This window comes from Periplaneta americana, chromosome 3 (genome assembly GCF_040183065.1).
Source record: "Periplaneta americana isolate PAMFEO1 chromosome 3, P.americana_PAMFEO1_priV1, whole genome shotgun sequence".
Lineage (NCBI taxonomy): Eukaryota > Metazoa > Arthropoda > Insecta > Blattodea > Blattidae > Periplaneta > Periplaneta americana.
Window position 1 is genome coordinate 166,669,495 of NC_091119.1, and position 19,349 is coordinate 166,688,843.

Below are 19,349 nucleotides of genomic sequence, written 5' to 3' on the forward strand. Positions count from 1 at the left end.
CACTGCTGTCATAGCAATCCATTCTTCATAGCCTATGATCACAGTCTAGTATATACAGTCACGAAGCTCAATACGTAGTAAATATGCATCCATAGATAGTTGCTGACCACTAGGATCGCTAATATCGCCTCATTACAGACAATGCGAAATAGTACCAGCACAATTTATTGTTCCTAGCACTCTAACAACTCAAGCTTCGTGACTGTATATACTAGACTGTGCTATGATATCAAACTAACCATCATCACAAATTTGATACCTATATGTTATTTATTTATTAATTGTTTTATAATGCTGTCGTACAAAAAACTGCGTATGAAACACATTTATAATATTAATACAGTTAGTTATTGGATTTGTCAAAATTAGGAATCCTAAATATTGACTCCATGCAATAAAGTATAACATTATGAACTAGTTTCATAACAATCATTTATTCTTAAGGTACTACGTGCAATAAAAAATTATATATAAATAAACGAATAAATTAACGTGGAGAAAAAAAATCAGATGCCGAAATTCTTGGTAAGAAACTAATTATCAGGTATTTATGTTAAAGTGCATTTTTCATCCAATGAAGAATAAAAATATATATATAACTATATTCAGGTCATTTTATACGTGTTACACTTTTCATAACCTCTTAATATCAATATATTGCATTTCGTCTTCTTCTTCTTATCTTCAAGTATTTAGGCTTATCACCTGTTACGCCTCTATTTGCTGGTCTATCCAGCATTTCCTTTAAACGGCCTAAACTTCTTCTTCCCTTTGGCTTATATTCCATTATTTGTTTCGGAATACGGTCATTATTCATTCTTTGAACATGCTGTGACCAAGAACTTATATATCCTTCTACTTTCTTTATTAAGTTTTCAGCATTGAGTTCCTTTCTAATATCTGTATTTCTTTTCCTATCAGTTAAACTATATCCAGTCGTTGCTCTTAGGAATCTCATTTCTGCTGTCTGCAATCTAGATACATCTCTCTTCGTCATGGTCCATATCTCACTGCCGTATAAGCATGTTGGTATCGTTATCACTTTATAAAACTTCATTATAGTTTCCTTCCTTACTTTTCGTTTAAGTGTTCTTCTAATTGTGCAGGTGAAATTTTATTGACAGTAAGAGCCAAACAATTCAAAATAAATTGAAATCTATCACCAAATAAGAAATCAGATCCATACAGCTTGATATTTAATAACAAAATGCACAAACAAATTGAAGATCTATGAAATATAAAACAGATTTAGAAAATCAAATTATAATTGATGAACATACAAAACAAATTAAATCCTTTATTATAATCTTGAATCAATGGTGAACAGACATAATTCAATTGAAAAAGAAATTAAAGACAGAATTATCTGAGGCAATAAATCTTTCTACGTTAACATAAAGCATTTTAAAAGCAAAATAATAACTAGGAATGCTGAATGGAGATTTTATTACTCAGTATAGGATCGGAAACTATCTATGGATTCGTACAAACAAAAACTGCTATTTTATTTGAAATGAAAATACTAAGAGTACAGATCAGTGAAAGATATGGATGATATCTGGAGAATCATGCCTTCAGGGTCGACCAGAAGAAATGAACAATTATATAATTTAATCTGATACAATTATATAATTTAAATCTGAAATGGAAATATTATAAATTTTATTTTTTCTCAAAGATTTAGATGTTTCGGACATGTAGGTACCATACATAGACTCACAAGCGAAAGGTTACAGATACCGTAGTTAAAGAAATATGTAAATGGAAACCAATTGAAACGAAAACATAGGACAAACCAAAAAAATAGATGGGAGTATGATGTAATTAAAATTTTCAAAGCAATATTGAAAATGGAATAACATACATCCAAGGATGGAAGAAAATTATTGAGAAATCCAAAATAATTATTCAATATATGAAGTTGCAGTGTCTGAAGAAGAAATCTCCTAGTATAATAGGGTTTTTTAATGAAACATACTATGTACTATTTCAATATTTGACGGATCTAATATGCGAGTAGTTTAATATCAAAGACGGACATCTGTCGTCTCCATAGTTTTGATCTAGAGGCACTTTTTTGCTTCACAGTGTTCTTTGTAATATTTAAAAACAATTTATTTTTATAAATGTAGTGTTAGAGTTTGTATATAGTTCACCGTAACTGAAAAAAGCATGAAAAAATGTATAAGAATCCACATTATCTAAATTTCAACTGAAGGTCAGATGTCTGCTTTTGATATTAAGCTACTCATGTTTATAAATAATAATTAAGTTTACTGAAAAATGAACAGTTTTCCAGTACAATATTCTTCCATGTACCGATATGTAATAAGTATGCACTGTGTCCGAAAAAGAGAATTACAGACTGAGAGTCTATAATATTCACCAAAATAAGTAAAAAAACTTGTAATAAACAATGGTAAAGAATGTAGATGCGTTCATTATTAAATATCTAGTTGCACATGAATCTACTAACAGGCATTCACAATCTGTTAATGTAATGTTTCCAGGTCAATTGTGGTCCTTAGAATACACTTAAGTCTTTGAATGTCTCTACTCCCAAAAATCTAAAGAATTATGGTCAAGGGACTTGGAGACCAATTGACTGTATCTCGCAAATATGTGGAATTTCTAAGAGCCAACTTAAAGGTACCTACCTTTTCAAAGATGAAAAATGCTAGAGAGTGAAATAACGTCCTCTACTTTTAGATATAAATACACGATTTTTCCATCACATCCGATGCACTGCAGCATTAGGTACCCTACTAACCTGTTTTTCTTCACACGCTCTATCATAAAAGTCAGAAGGAACCCTTCTTGCCGTCGACCTGGTTGGCGAGTTGGTATAGCGCTGGCATTCTATGCCCAAGGTTGCGGGTTCGATCCTGGGCCAGGTCGATGGCATTTAAGTGTGCTTAAATGCGACAGGCTCATGTCAGTAGAAATGACAAAATTCTGGCACATCTGGCGATGCTGATATAACCTCTGCAGTTGCGAGTGTCATTAAATAAAACATAACATTTAACCCTTCTTACCGATATTGATTATTTAATGGTAATGTAATTAAGTGTGTAGGCCTAATCAGTATATCTGGCTTATCTTGTAGCTTTAATGGTTCACGCGCCATATTGTCTGGACCAGCAGGAGGTGTGGTGGGCTATGCCGTGACAACTTACAAGAAAGAGACCGACCTGCCTGTCATAGGGTTTGATATGGGCGGTACTTCAACTGATGTCAGTCGATTTGCCGGAGATTATGAGCATGTTTTCGAATCAACTACAGCTGGAGTTACAATACAGGCCCCACAGGTAATTAAACAACGCCTGATAGATCTTCCTCTGTTTTCCTATTGGAAAAATCATATGCAGAGTGAACCGTTAGTAATGTCATTAATTTCAGAGGATTATTCTTCGACATATTTCAAACAAAAGTATACCGGTAATGAAATTTTGCTCGTTTTTGCTTCCTTTTCGAGATAAAAATTGTTTTATATGAATCATTTCATAGCGTATTTCGGAAAAGCTATTGATTGAATTCCCAATATGCTTAGTAAATTTAAGAGAGCAGTGTATTATGATAGTAAATGATTGAAAGAATATTAGCTTTGTCCTTTAAATGTGCAAATATTTGACCTGAACAAATGTAACTTTTCGTTCTGCAAAGAAATTTTACAATGTTACATTTGTTCGGATCGAATTTCTGCACATTTAAAGAACAAAATTAAAATTTTTTACTTAAAACTTTCTTAGTTAAAGCGTTAAAAGTGTTATGATTTAAAGAGGTAGGGCTACTATCGCTGTAAAAACAGGCAAATTATCTTATCGAAAGGCTTTGGAGAGTTTGTAATAGACATGTTGAGTAAATATTTTTGTGAGGTTGGTTATTTAATTTATTTTGCATTCTATGTTATGTAATTAAAGCTGTATTTGTTATAAAAGTTTAAAATAAAGCAGCAATAATTTCTGTAGTTTTTAAAAACATAAAAATGTGTGGTAAGACTTTCCTGTGTTAAATTTCAACATACCTCGTTTACATGTTTCGACCTATTTATGGGTCACCTTCAGTTCCACAAATTATAAATCATTACACAAGGTATTTTGTAATTTGCGGAAAATGTACCTATTGTCTATTCTTCTATAAGCTTCATAAACTATTGAAGATATGCAGTTCTGAAGATGACCCATAAATAGGTCGAAACATGTAAACGAAGTACGTTGAAATTTAACACAGGAAAGTCTTACCATACATATTCCGAAGTGATACAGTGTTAAAAGTTGTGTAATCAAGATGCATAAAAATGTGTCCGAAATCATTCCCACTGTGGGATGACACAGGACAGTTTTTAAATTTTTGTATTATGTTCATTTCTGAACACCAGGACATCATTTGTAGATTGTCACTTTCTAGAGATACGTAATAATGTATGATCACAAAAAACCACAAATTTTAAATCATTACACAAATTTTGTATTTTGTAATTTGCGGAAAATGTACCTATTGTCCATTCTTCTATGAGCTTCATAAACTATTGAGGATCGATATTTTGTAATCGTTTAGTCTGAAATCTTGATTTCAGTGGTCATTGAATTTACGAATTTTTGGAATAACAGCAATGATAATTAGGCCTACTTTTAAATGAAACAGAAAAAAACTAGAGGTTTGATATTCCTACAACATTATATCCGTACAAAAAAAAAAAACAAGGAAAAGGAATAACAGAAAAAACCTTTGCCTTTTATGAAACCATATATGTAAATACAAGATTTTCGGTATCCCATGTGGGATCCCTATGGAACAAATTTTGCTGGCCTCAAATACGGGATATCTGGCAACCTCACTGGCATTGAAAGCTATTGCGGTGTAATCAGTGGTGATATTTGGCCGGTTCGCACTGGTTCAGACAAACCAGTTGTTAAATTATTTCTAGATAATATTTGCAATTACCATGGATATACACCATGTATGTTTAACATAGGTACACATGAGAGAACTGGTTGTTAAATTTCTTGAATATCAGCACTGACTGTAATTGTATTAATTTTAATGTTGAGTGTATTTTTAACGATTTTCTTTTGTTGTACAGATATTATTTAGTAGTACTGGTAGTATAAGTTTACACAAAAAAACGAGTACTGGTAGTGCTAATTTTGCAGCCTTAATTGCCCAAATATTAAAAAAAAAAAAAAAAAAAAAAAAAAAACATCAAGATAAAGAACCTTTACAAAATTTGTTTGTGCCCTTATTTTTTTTAACCTATTTGTCCTGCTTTTCACTTATGAGTAAACTGGTAACCCTAATCGTAGTCATCTGAGAAAACCCAGGATCAGCCACTGCTGTATTATTGTCATTTTTCCTGGTTCAGCCAGATTTAACTCATTCCGTACTTCTTCCCATAATATATGCAAATTTTAGTTTTAGGTTAGTTTCTCCCCTGCAGGGATTTAGTTTAGTTTCAAGTTTCAACAGTCTTCAAGGCAGTAGTAATGGCGAAGAGCATATTGCGTGGAAGAGCATATTTTTATCTGTGATACTTCTGCTAGGAAGAAGTCTCTAAGAAAGCTAGGCCTACACAGAAAATTTAAAGGAAAGTTTCTGTGAATACCTGTGTGGAGCAGAGATAATCTTCACAACAACAAGGTCAATATTAGATAAAGTTAAGTGGTCACGACACGTCATTACGGAAAAAATAGATTACATTGGAGCCGTCTTGAGAACATTCATTGAGAAAGCTCTGGAGACGTGTATCATAGGAAATGGGTATTAGCAAATGAGCGAATTCTACGACAATTGCATACCAGTTACTCAAAACTTCCTATTTGCACTTTGCAATCGATGCACTTTGAAAAACAACACAGTAGGCCTATGCCATTTTTACCAAATAGTTGATACAGTAACAAGTGGTGACTTAAATTAATATAGGTGAAGCAATTTCCTAAATGATGATGATGATGATGATATTATCATTATCATTATTATTATTATCATTATTATTATTATTATTATTATTATTATTATTAATAACAATAAAAAGGATTACCATATTATGAAACGTAAAAATGGGAACACCATACCAATCAGACCCTTCCAATCTCTAAATAACATCTTACAAATGCAAATTCACACAAAGAGAGAAATCGTTCAATTTCAAACAATTAAAATGAACTCAGATGTTTAATATGCTGCATGTTTGATACATAATACCTAAACTATTATAACCTGAGTATGCATATAGAAATACATAAAAACTGCAAAAAAAAAAATAAATTAATATAAATAGCTCATGAATATTTCTCTATTGATCCGATTTTGTTTAAAATGCCAGAGATTTTTAGCACGCAAATGAAATGACGAAAGTTATACTTCATTATAGCTGGTCCTTTCACTGACTCCACAACAAAGTAATTCCTCTCCTTAAACCACTGCGTTTGAATTAAAAGAATTAAGGAAATGGTAAAATGCTCGGTGAGTGTGACAAAGAATTTATAATCCTCTCCTGAAAGAATTACATAGGCAAATTGTTGTAACAGAACAAACAGAACCTCGTGCGAGTCATGTGTGTACCAACCAGTAAAGTGGTAAGAATGTGGAAACTGAAGTGGAATGGGCTCTGTACCTTAGAAGAGGGTAAAGTCGATCAAAATTTTGCAATTTTTAATGATATTGAAGTTATGCAATGGAGCAAAGTTCCTCAGAAAATAGTATTTTGTCGTCATATCCTTCACTTATGAAGGCATGTTACAAGAATTGAATTACAATCTATAAAAAACTGATTTTTTTGTATTTGACTTGTGATCGAAGTTACCTGCTTAAATAGGGTAAAATCGATCACCATTGAATTTTTAGTTTAAGATCGATTTTAAAATATTGCGGAGTAAAGTCGATCACTGTTTATGTTTTATGAAACAAATTAAGTGTATTACATATATTTATTTGTTATAAGGGTGTAAAAACAATAATAATCTACAATATATGCCTATAGCATTATATAGTGTATCTTTTGTTACTGTGATCATACTATTCGATACAATTAGGCCTATAGGTCTCCAATGTACAATTGTGACTATGATTCCAACTTATAAAACATAAAAACACATATTAATACTTCACATACCAACAAACAAAGATTTAAGAATTCAAAATTTACATTGAAATTCCACACTTCAATTATAATCTAAAATGCAATTCAACATTGCTTAGGTTTATATCAGATGTTATTTGAAATCTTCCCCGCTTCATGTCACTTTAGAAACTACGTTGTTCCCATAGTCAGGTACAGAGGGGTGTTCCTTTGGCAGTGCTTCTTTTACGCAAGAAATTCACCATAATTTCGTCTTCCTCTTTCCCCCCCCTATCCCATCAATATAAGCTATACTATGACACTTTTCTGTTTATAAGTGTTAGTTGGAGGTATCTGGTCCTATCTGTTTCGAGTAGGTCGATGGCATGATCGACTTAACCCTACAAAGGTACAAGTTTTCTTAAAATAATAAGTTTCAGTATACTAACATTTAGGAACTGCAAAACTATTATTTCAGGACACAATCTCAACGAAAAGTACTTACGTACATTATACTTCCTGTCTCCTTTCACTGCTGACCATAATTTAGAGTTTGTATGACTTTGTTTTCATTTAAGAGAAAAAGTTGAAAATAACAATTTTCACTTCAACGTTAATTACACAGTGTTCCCAGTGTAGGCATGCGCAGGCTTTTTGTTGTCCCTCTCGCTTACATTTGCAATGTCAGGCAATGAAATCAGCATAACAAAATTTTAACACGTAACTGAGAAAATATATAATTTTCAATAAAAATCGCAAATGATCGATTATACACCCACTGATTGACTTTACCCACTTCTACGGTAGGTACTTCAGATCTTCAAAAATGTCGAGTGTCATTCTGAGCTCCTGATTCGTGAATAAAACAATCTTAGCTCTCATTGTTTAAAAGCCCAGTATTTTTTTTAATTAAATCCACAGGTCAAATTTTCGGACATTCACGTTGATTTTGAAAATTTCTCCCAGACGATAATTTAACTTTTGAAGATAAGGACATATCCGGGAAAATGCGGATGTATGGTAAACCTACCAATAAGCAGAAGTAGACTTAATACTAGAATTAAACCTTTGCAGAAGTAAGAACCAGTGTTGTTATGTACAGTAGTGGCAAAAAAAAAAAAAAAAAAAAAAAAACAGACCGACCCTTGTAGCTGATTTCAGAGCCTTGTTCACTCTAGAGCACGATAGACTGGTAACTAAGACTTTCGTGGTTCGAATCCTGCCTGGGAAGGAAACTTTTTTTTGTTCCTTATTCAAATTTATTCCCAATACTTTTCGATTGCTGGCAAAATTCATGTTTTGGGAATAATAAGTTAATTATATAATAAAATATCGCGTTGCTAAGAAATCATTTGTATGGAACGAACAGTGCTTAATTATCAAGAAATTTATTTATTTATATTTTCTGTTCAATGATTTATCTTTTATCTTTTCTTTTAACCTAATCAAAAATCACTGTATGAAATTGTTTTAATATTTTGTGGTTAAGGGAAGACCCTTTGGGGTCAGATATATAAAGTACAGTAAATGGAAAATATTTCAGTGTTAATTCTGACTGGTTAGTTAGATTTAAAATATGTATATGGAATACATCAGCTACCGGTACATCTAAGCGGAGAGAATATTATGTATTATAATAAAGTGCATGTTTTCGCTTTACACTGTTATATGTACGAGGGGGATCCAGGAAATAACGACCGTTCGCGCATACCCGCCGCGTAGCTGACTCACCTTCCTTGTTTGAAGGTCAACTGGCTTCCTTAACATGTGTTCTCGTAATGTTGTGAATACTGGTTGCAACAAGTCGCCATTGTGCATTTTGTGTTACTTCAAAATGAACGACGTGATAATATCCCTCCGACTGTGAGGTGAGGAGTGTGATTCGAGTTTTGAATGCCCGACATTTGAAACCTGCAGAAATTTACCGGCAATTGAAAGAAGTGTATGGTGATACTGTAATGAATGAAAGAAATGTGAGAAAATGGTGCGAAATGTTCAACAATGGGCGAACAAATGTCCACGATGAAACTCGACCCGGACGCCCATCACTCATCACAGAAGACCTGAAGACTAAAGTGAACGACAGAATCTTGCAAGACAGGCGCACATCACTCGACGAATTGCATATTGCCTTTCCTGACATTTCTCGTTCTTTGCTTGGTGAAATTGTGGCGCAACATCTTGGCTACTGTACCACAAAATCTGTGCACGATGGGTTCCACGGCAACTGAGTGACCAACACAAAACTCAGAGAATGGCCTCAGCATTGACATTCTTGATGCGATATCACACAGATGGAGACGCCTTTCTTGATCAAATTGTGACTGGTGATGAGACCTGGGTGTCTCACAACACCCCAGAGACCAAGTGCCAATCACGTCAGTGGCATCATCCCTCATCACCCAAGAAACCGAGAAAATTCAAACAGACTCTCTCAACACAAAAAGTCATGGCTACTGTCTTTTGGGATCGCAAAGGTGTTCTTTTGCTGGATTTCATGCCAAAAGGCACTACAATCAATGCAAATCGATATTGTGAGACTTTACGTAAACTACGGTGAGCCATCCAAAACAAAAGGCGACGAATGCTTTCGAGAGGAGTTGTGCTTCTTCACGACAACGCCCGCCCGCACACTGCTGCTTCAACTCGAGAATTGCTGGATCAATTCGGTTGGGAAATCTTTGATCATCCGCCGTATAGTCCAGACCTTGCTCCTAGCGATTTTCACCTTTTCACCAAGCTGAAGGACTTTCTGGGTGGTACGTGGAAGTGATGAAGAGTTGAAGAAGACAGTGAACACCTGGCTTAATGAACTGGCGGCAGAGGAGTATAACACGGGAATTCTAAAGCTAGTGAACAGATACGACACATGTTTAAATGTAGGTGGTGATTATGTAGAGAAGTAAAGGAAGCTTCAGTTATGTAACAGACTTTGTTTTTTCAAATAAATATTTTTTTTTTTAATTATTACAACAAAACGGTAGTTATTTCCTGGATCCCCCTCGTATTAATACTGTAGCGTCTTTCTTTCATTATCGAAAATATTACCCATGGATTATCCGAAAAAACATGTTATTCAAAATGGCACCACCACTTCTGCTGTATCGAAACACTGAGTGTGTTATTTATCCAAGTATATAATATTTTATTTGAGACCAAATTCCCTTACTCCTTCTGCATCGAAAATGCATGCATCCAATGAAACGAAGTTTTATTTCTGTGCACAATTCTGTGGTCATGAACTATAAAATTAACCTGTGCCTTTTTTTCTTTGCAGCTGGATATAAACACAGTTGCTGCTGGAGGCGGATCCATGTTGTTTTTCCGCTCGGGTTTGTTTGTTGTTGGACCTGAATCTGCAGGGGCACATCCAGGGCCCGTGTGTTACCGTAAAGGAGGTCCTCTGACTGTGACAGATGCCAATCTTTGTCTAGGTCGTCTAATACCCGATTACTTCCCAAAGATATTTGGTCCATCAGAAAATGAGCCTTTGGACAAGGCAGCCACAACAAAAGCTTTCCACAAACTCAGCGAAGAGGTATAGTAAGGCCTACATACTTTATCACTGAATTTTTACTACCTGCACATTATGTATTAAGGAAGTTTGAAACTTCCTATCCTTGAAATGTTAAATTATTTATAATTTTCTCAGCTTCTATCAAATGTAGATTTTTAATGAAAATTTACCACTTTCTCTCTTATTCACTGTTCTCAATTTTGACACAACAGTTTGCTCTCTTATCCAGTGCTTTGAAAGAAAAAATATTAAAATCTATAAACTGAATTATTCTCTTTTTAATTTTCAGTGTTTAATTAGAAGAAATTACATGCCACATCTTTTATATAAAATTATAAGAAGCTGAAGTTAAAATTAAGTTCTTAAAATTCAGAAAATTACTATTAGAACGTCTGATTAGAAAATGATAGTTCGACTACGTAGTAGATGCCAGATGGTTTCTGGATTCTTTGCAGATTTGCGCATCCACTACTTTTATGGCCAGTTTTTCCAAGTAATGTTTAATTTGGCTTAACAAATGTTAAATTAACAGCTGGTTTATTTTTAACGTTTTGTTAAGATGTTTTCCATTTTTCCAACACAATTTTGTTTAAAATAACCAACACTTAACTTTAACTGTCGTTAATACTATTCTAACTACTTAACAGCAGTTGGTAATGATTTTGCATATGTAAGACAACTTCTTATTGGCTGATATTATTATTTAAATTCTGTGCTGTAGAGTAAGTCATGGAACATGTATAAAATCGTAACCTGTTACAGTAGCCATGATTCATACAGTAGAGAGTTGATAAATGAAAGTTGCATTGACTACTATTGAATAATAATTATTATTATAAGTATGGTTCTATTTTATAATGCTAAATATGAATTTCTGTTTAGAAAAATCTCAGTATTATGACCACTAGGTGACAATAATTACACGAATGTGTGTGTAGTCAACAGTACAAAAAACCCCGAGGAGAATTCCGTATCATATAAAATTCTCTAATTCAGGTCCATGTATAAATTATATGTAATTTAGTCCTAAAGAAGCAATTGCTGCTGAAACATTTTATTATTTACTCACTGCGTATTTTGAAGCATTATTGACATCGGCTATAGTTGAAGAGCCAATAACATAGAATCTAGAGTTAATAGTAGCTGGTGAATTGGAACAAGTGGCCTATTTCTGTTTGTAGGATATTCAAATCTGACTTCAATTTCTTGCCACGTTGAGATCGCACATTTCCTCAATATTAAATGGATAATAGCTAAGCATCGAAATAAGCGTCAGTATGATAATCAGTTGACTTATAAAGATTATCTTCCGTATATTAATATTCCAAAATATCTTTTAAATTATATATTACCAGTCTTATGGCCGGTTTCACAAAGCTTCATTAAGGTTTTAATGATTCATTAATGTATTTACTGGTTCATTAAATCATTTTTATATCTCACCAAGCATCTTTAGCCTAACGAACCAGTGAAACTATCATTAAATTTAGTGATAGAAATTTCCGTCTTTAAATTTTTAATTATTCATTAGTTGCAATATAAAATGGAGGTACGTTTCGACACAGAATTGTTATATCTGGAACTGCTCGAAAATTAAGAGTCAAATGGAGATAATGTTAACCATTTAAAAACCGATAATTTTGAAAATTTGAATGACACAAAAATTCACAAAAGATACCACGTCACGAAGATCTTGGTACTGGTACTCAAAATTTTAGAAGAAACTGATCATAGGTTAGAATATCATAAAAACGGCTGAGACAGAGCTGAAATTAGTCAAGTAGGTAACATACAACTGAGTTTTATTTTAAGACATGAAAGAGATTAGCCTATTATAACTACATACCGGTACCTAAGAAATATTAGTAAATTAATACATAATGTGCATTTGAAACATAACAAAACTTAATTGGTATATTAACTTTCATTTATTAGAATTATATTATAGCTGGCGATAAGATATGTTTGCACTGGCTTTAAAACAGAAGCGAAAGAGCTGGATTCTTGGAATTTATAATCGTTTTCTTTCCGATGGAAATTTAATTTTCCAGCAAGATAATCACCCCGTGCACACCGCCATAAACGTTCAAAGACGGTTCACGGAAAAGCATGAAAAAAGAGGAGGATTGAAAAATATCGAGACATCCCACCTCAAAATCCAGATCAGTTCTGGGATCAAGTTCTGGCTACCTGGGAAGATTTCGCTAAGGATCAGAACTATTTCCGCGATCTGGTGGACTCAATGCCCCGAAAATGCCAGGCAGTAATAGACGCCGGTGGCATGTGGACAATGTATTAGATCCACATGTGTATTTCTTTTATTTTTCTTTAATTTGTTCGTTTATCTTAGTTTTATTTCGGGAAGAAAATTGATCTCCCAAGAGTTTTTTAAATTCTCCTAGTGGAGCCAGAGTTGCGAAATAATTCGTTCCACTACAGAAAATTAAAAAAATGAACAAAAGGTAACATGTATAAAAATTAGTTACGTTAATAAAAAAGATTGTTCCCGCCGAGAATCGAACACGGGCCCCTGGAATGGCATGCCAACTTGCTACTGACTGCTCCACCGGAGAGTCATGACGTGAATAGCGCGACGAGGCACATATAGCTGCTGGGCTTGAGGTCTATGGAGACAGCGCACATATTATAAACGTATCCGTGTAAATATTTTAATGTTCAGTACTAGTTAATGTTTCATTTGAACTGATTTACTGAAGCTTGGTGAAATCGACCCTTACTCTAAACATTCCTCAAAGAGAAACATAACATGTTATTTTCACAACTTTTGTCTGAACAGCTGTGGTGTTATCCGCCATGTTTAACTGTTTGTTAAATGAGTTAACAGCCTGAAATCCTACATTTAAAGTTAACAAATGGTTAAGAACCTGTTAAGCCAAACTGGTGTTGAACAAATGGAAAAACTGTATTTAACAAACTGTTGAAGGTTTAACAGTCGTTAAGTGTTCTAACAATACTTGGACAAACCAGCCATTATTGTATTCTTTTAATTAAGTTGAGGTTAAATTGTTACTTCTCCCAATAGTACTTTAATTAATTCTTTGTGAGCAGCAATGTTCGTTTAACAGCAACAGTGAAGTGTGGCATTGCTCTGTCACCCAGCTAGCTATCATAATTCTCACTCATTTCTCGTGCGCATGTATCTAGCATAGCAATTTCATAAACAGAGCCATTAAGCTGTGTATTGTGAATAGTTGTGCCAGTTAGTATGCAATCTATCAACTGATCGTGTACATAATTATGTTTAATTCGTAATTTGATCATAAAAAGAAACTCCTTCCTCATATTTCTTACTACTTATTACTTTCTATCTGAGTTAAATTTATGTTTCATGATTTGAAGGCTGTTTTTAGAATGTAAAATTTATAGATATACGTTAACTACAACCACGTGGTCACGCCCCTCGTTGAAAACTCGAACCCACCTCGCCACAGTTCTATATGGTAACGCTGTCTCTTCACATGCCTCAACAAGACTGTCATGACATTGTCGTGCTGTACGACCACGGGCAGATTGAATTTTCAGCCAAGATCGCTGTTCCTGCTTTGTAGACATGGCGAAACAACCGCCTAGAGATGTAACTAATAGGAGACTAACTTCAACTCTCCGCATGCGCTGTGAGTCGGATGGAAGAATCCTTTTAGGGGGAGGAGGGCAGACAGACTAACAACAACGTCTCGGTTCACTTTTACAGCAGTATTGCCACTATTAAAGTTACACCCCACGTATTTGGATAGAAATCCATTCCATAGTGAGAAGATACTCTTACAAGCACTTAAACAATTTTCTTTATTGTGATCACTTTTCCATTATTTCCTTATTTTTTATTTCAGATTAATCATTTCCTGGACAGCTCTCAAAAACCCAGAATGACAGTTGAAGACATTGCCATGGGTTTCATCCAAGTTGCCAATGAAGCTATGTGTCGCCCAATCCGAGCCCTCACACAGGTACCATTACTGTGTTCATATATCAGTAGGCTATATTTGCTGAAAAATATTAAACAATCACTTCTATGTTCTGCTCTTTGAAAATTAAAGCAATGATGTTAAGATACAAAATATTTTTAAAGAATGATATAAGCCTATGGAGACTGAACAACCCTCACTGACAAATGTAGTTTTACGTCATAAACTCTCTTCACTATTGAGTCAGCAACGTAAAAATGTCCAAGCTACAGCTCTTCTGAATAACCTATCATAGATTTTTGATGGAGAAATCATTGCAATAAGTGAAAGTCTCAGGAATCTTCTATGCCACATCAATACATTTAAGAATGCAGTTATATTGTCAGACTCCAAAGCAGCTATTCTATCAATAGTCTCTAAACACACACCTTCATCTCAAACAGCAGAACTAACTAAAATGCTCTCTCAATTAATATCACTCAATAAAAGAATTGTATTCCAATGGATACCATCCCATTGTGGAATCCTGGGAAACGAGAATGCGGATGCTTTAGCAAAGAAGGGCAGCACTGCTACTTACAGACCTGTTACTAAATCTACGTATTACTCTGTGAAAAGATTTATTAAATCTACATACTTAGACTTCAACAAACAAAATTTGATAACACAATCTCAAGGGAAAAAATGGAACTCTCTGCATCATAATCCACAGTTAATTCCCGATTTACCACGAAAATCATCTGTAGCTGCATTTAGATTGGCAACAGGCCATGATTGTTTGGCGAAACCCTGCATAGAATTAGAATATATCAGTCCCCTAACTGCCCATTGTGCAACTCAAACCAAGAAATGGATTCGGAACACCTCAAAATCTGTGCTTCAGTGGCTGACCATGATAATATCTTTGAAAAATATTGGAGTGCAAGAGGTCAAATGACTTTATTGTCAAACGCCTGGCATTAGAAAACAACAACAAAAACAACAACAGACTTTTTTTTTTCCTTTAAAACTATTAAGTATACAACTCCAAGTCTAGAATACATTTCTTATGTGTTGTAATGTACTTAGCAGAGGCCTGTAACTTGTGAGAGATAACATACCTTGATGAAGTTACAGTTCTTGTTTTATCCACAGGCCAAAGGCTATGACACTAGCCACCATGTATTGGCTTGCTTCGGTGGAGCGGGAGGGCAGCATGCTTGCTCAATTGCAAGATCTCTGGGCATGCGCACTGTGTTTGTGCACAAGTATGCTGGAATCCTTTCTGCATATGGAATGGCTCTTGCAGATGTTGTTCATGAAGCTCAGGAACCATCGGCCGAAGTCTATGAACCAAGTAAAAAATGCTTTGTTATTATCATTATCATTTTATTTCTATAATATCTTACATAAAGCGCCAGTTTATTGATACTTTATATGCAATATATTCCATACACATTGGGTTTGCAACTGACAATAAAAAAATTCAGATTTTACTGACTTGAAACTGATTGGCTTCTGAAGAGTAATTGTTGTTGAATTGTAGTTGTGGTTGAACTTTTATGATTTGTTCTGCGTAGGTTGAATTATTGTTGTGTGATTTAGTTATTGCTGTGATATGTTCCTTGTATTGTGTTTGAAAAGACCAAGAAACAAGAAGCATAACTAATTCACATAACAATTCAACCTAAGCAGAACACATCAAAAACTCCAACCACAACTATAGCAACATAGAAACACGCATGCAAACCCTATATATTGAACAAAAAGCCAGAAACTCAACACACTGAAACAATACGAAATTTATAGACATACAACAACACACAATACATCCTCAACAGTCAACTGAATTTTAGAACATACCACTTTTTTCGACACAATATTACCAATCATAAACACACCCCACCAAGACACCAACAGGAAGCTGGCAGATAGTGCGGGACCTCACTAGAATTCAGAAGATGACGAACACAACGTCGAAATTAGTTAATTTAAGTGAAATACCATTACAGTTTAACATTAACATAGTGAAGTTTAAAAGGTAGGGTTAAGTAGGGTTAATATGATACAGCAAAAAAGCTAATTTGTTACAGACTTTAAAATGTACCAAAAGCTCAGTTTGAAAATGTTTAAAACTGCAGATTCTGGAAGTAGGTACTTTTTATACTCTTTAAGGAGAAATATTGAACATAGTTAAAAAGAAAAATCATTATCAGCCTCATAGATGTATTAAAAGAAAAAGCAGCTTTGTTTGTTGAAAAAACTTTGATGCGACACTCGCTTACTTTTGTTATTGCTCGAGTGAATAAAGATGGAATATTTTTTTTTATTTTACTCTTACTGAGACTAGTGTCAGCTTGATTTTTCTCTAAAGGAAAACTGTGAATGTTGAGCAGTCTAGCGTAATTAGTGTATGAATGAGAAAGATTATGACCAAGTTGATCAATTTTCTAACTTAAAGCAATTTAGTACCTCTTGAGGGATGTTTAAATTGACATGTTGAAACCAACAATAATTTAAAAAAATTGCACATTATAGACTAATTTTTACATATTTACCTAACAATTTTTGCTTAATAGTCATTCTGCTTACTGCTAAAATTTAACACAACTTTAGAAAATACATTCATCATTATTTAAAAAAAGTATTTCAATTTATTTTAGCAATACAAACTGTACCATAATTTTCTCAATCTGCTTCTTTAAAAAAAAAAAAAAAAAAACACTGCAGTGTTCTAGCATTGGCAATGAGGTGTTAAAGTTTCAGTAAATTGTATAAATTTTTAGGGAAAAAAGAGATTATTACAAAAGTTGCTAAATCTTAGTCAATTTTAATGTAATTTCAACCGAACTTTTGCAGGTGATATATTAAGCATCTGTGTACATCACAATAGCCTTACTTCATTGCTGTGTAGAATATGGCCAGATTTGTAGGACTGTATCGGAATAGCCCTCTGGATGTATCAAAATAGCCAACATAAGGTTATTATGATGTACTGGTTTTGTTTTAATTTTATCCATTATTACAAATAAAAAATAAATTTAATTCGAAATCCTTCATATATGTGTAAAGTAACTCATGACTTAATTTGTTCAAATTTGTGTAGGCTATGCTTTGATAAAAAAAATTACAACAAAAGATTGATTTTTTTTGTGTTATAATAGCCCTACTTGACTATATTTAAATGACTTAACAGATAATTAGTGAATCTTGTTACTTATGAAGGTAAATGTCGGATTGGTTCCCATTTCCACTACTAATCGAAAAATGACATTTTGCAAGATCTCAATTCCTACTGATTGTACATGTCTGCAGATATGGCCACTAGAAGACTTAATGGTTGATGAATTTGCCGATAAATGGCGGAAATCCAGTGCATCAACAACAGTGCCAAAAGTTACACAATGACTTTGCAGTAAAATCTAAAAAAAAAAAAAAATAATAATAAAACTTCACAGAGCAAATAAAATTGTAATAATAAGTTAAATTCTCCTTTATATTATCTTTCACGCTGTTAAATTTATGAAATATTTGAACAATTCTTTTGTGCAGATTCATTTTCACGTATCGATGACAGACTAGATGTGTTGGCTGAGAAGTGTCGTGTGGAACTGACTAAGCAGGGATTCAAACCTGAGCAAATACACACAGAGGCATATCTCCATTTACGTTATGAAGGAACAGACTGTGCACTCATGTGTACTGGAAGTGCGAGTGATGGCAAAGAACCATCTTGCAGACATGGTGACTTCATTAAGACATTCTTAGAAAGGTAAGTCAGATACTCAAAGAATCCCAAAGCAACTTATATGCTATAGACATAAAGGCAAAAGACATTTGGGACTGCAAAGGAAATGATTGACTGAGAACACAACAGGCCATATGGCCTAACACGGGCAAGGAAGATGATGATGATGATGATGATGATGATGATGATGATGATGATGATGATTGGGGGCGGATGTTGATGACCTAAAAATCAACTTAAAATGATCATTAAAATGCCCTTAAATTAATGGAAAAATGACATAAAATTAAAAGATAATGACATTTAAATAATTATTATTCACCGTACTCGCACCACAACTTCTTAAAAATTAGTCACCTTGTTTCAATGACTGCCCTGCAAATCTCGGAGAGAGGAGGAAACTTGCTGGAATTTGCCTAAGATAAAGGAAAACAACATGCAACAAAATGAAAGTTTTAAGGAAAACTATAGATTTTAATGAGAGTTTACAATGTGTTTCAATCAGGGTGCCTTCATTCTCCGTCTCCTCCTCCTTCCGCGCTTCACTTTTGTTACCAAATCTTCCAGATGAGGGAGTGTGAATGACAAAACAAATTGTGGGCGCAGCGTGCATTCTTGCAATAATTTTGTTAAGAATACTGTCTTCTATAGTAGACATCCCTTCCGAACCATGTTGAAGACACAACGTCCTGTCCAAGACATGGTGAAAGTTTCCCCCCTTCCAAACATAAATTCTAAAGACATTCTCATACCGACAAAAGAACAGTAGCGGTCAAAGTCCTCACTTAAACTAAGCTACTGTCAAGCATTTTATATTACTTCCATTGTGTGAAATGAAGCCTTCAGCGGAATGAGGGATGGACTTTAGATTTTGTTCCAAACTATAATACTCAAACTTCACTATTATTCACTTATTCAGTAGGTAATTACTACTGACCTATTTCATTAGAAAATGATTAACACACCTATCGGTAAAAAAGAAAGTAAAATGCATTCCAAATGATCTGAAAGTTCTTCAAAGTATTAAAAATTACCAAAATAATGCCGAAAAAATGTAAAAATGACCTATTAGTTCAAAAGATGCAAAAAAATGCAATATAAGAAATTACTTTTCTACGTTGA

At 33.9% G+C, this 19,349-nt stretch overlaps 1 protein-coding gene and 1 long non-coding RNA gene across 2 annotated transcripts in view; one reads left to right on the plus strand and one right to left on the minus strand.

The window, feature by feature from the left end:
• The window catches only part of LOC138696828 (uncharacterized), a 60,346-nt gene extending 44,608 nt beyond the window's left edge, over window positions 1–15,738 (minus strand). The window contains exon 1 of the long non-coding RNA XR_011331472.1: window positions 15,601–15,738. This is a non-coding gene — a long non-coding RNA (uncharacterized lncRNA). The remainder of the gene's footprint in view (window positions 1–15,600) is intronic.
• The window catches only part of LOC138696825 (5-oxoprolinase), a 69,425-nt gene that overhangs the window by 14,496 nt on the left and 35,580 nt on the right, over window positions 1–19,349 (plus strand). Inside the window, exons 5-9 of the mRNA XM_069822269.1 lie at window positions 3,107–3,308; window positions 10,335–10,595; window positions 14,426–14,542; window positions 15,635–15,836; window positions 18,032–18,251. Coding sequence (XP_069678370.1) covers window positions 3,107–3,308; window positions 10,335–10,595; window positions 14,426–14,542; window positions 15,635–15,836; window positions 18,032–18,251 — 1,002 coding nt within the window. The remainder of the gene's footprint in view (window positions 1–3,106; window positions 3,309–10,334; window positions 10,596–14,425; window positions 14,543–15,634; window positions 15,837–18,031; window positions 18,252–19,349) is intronic.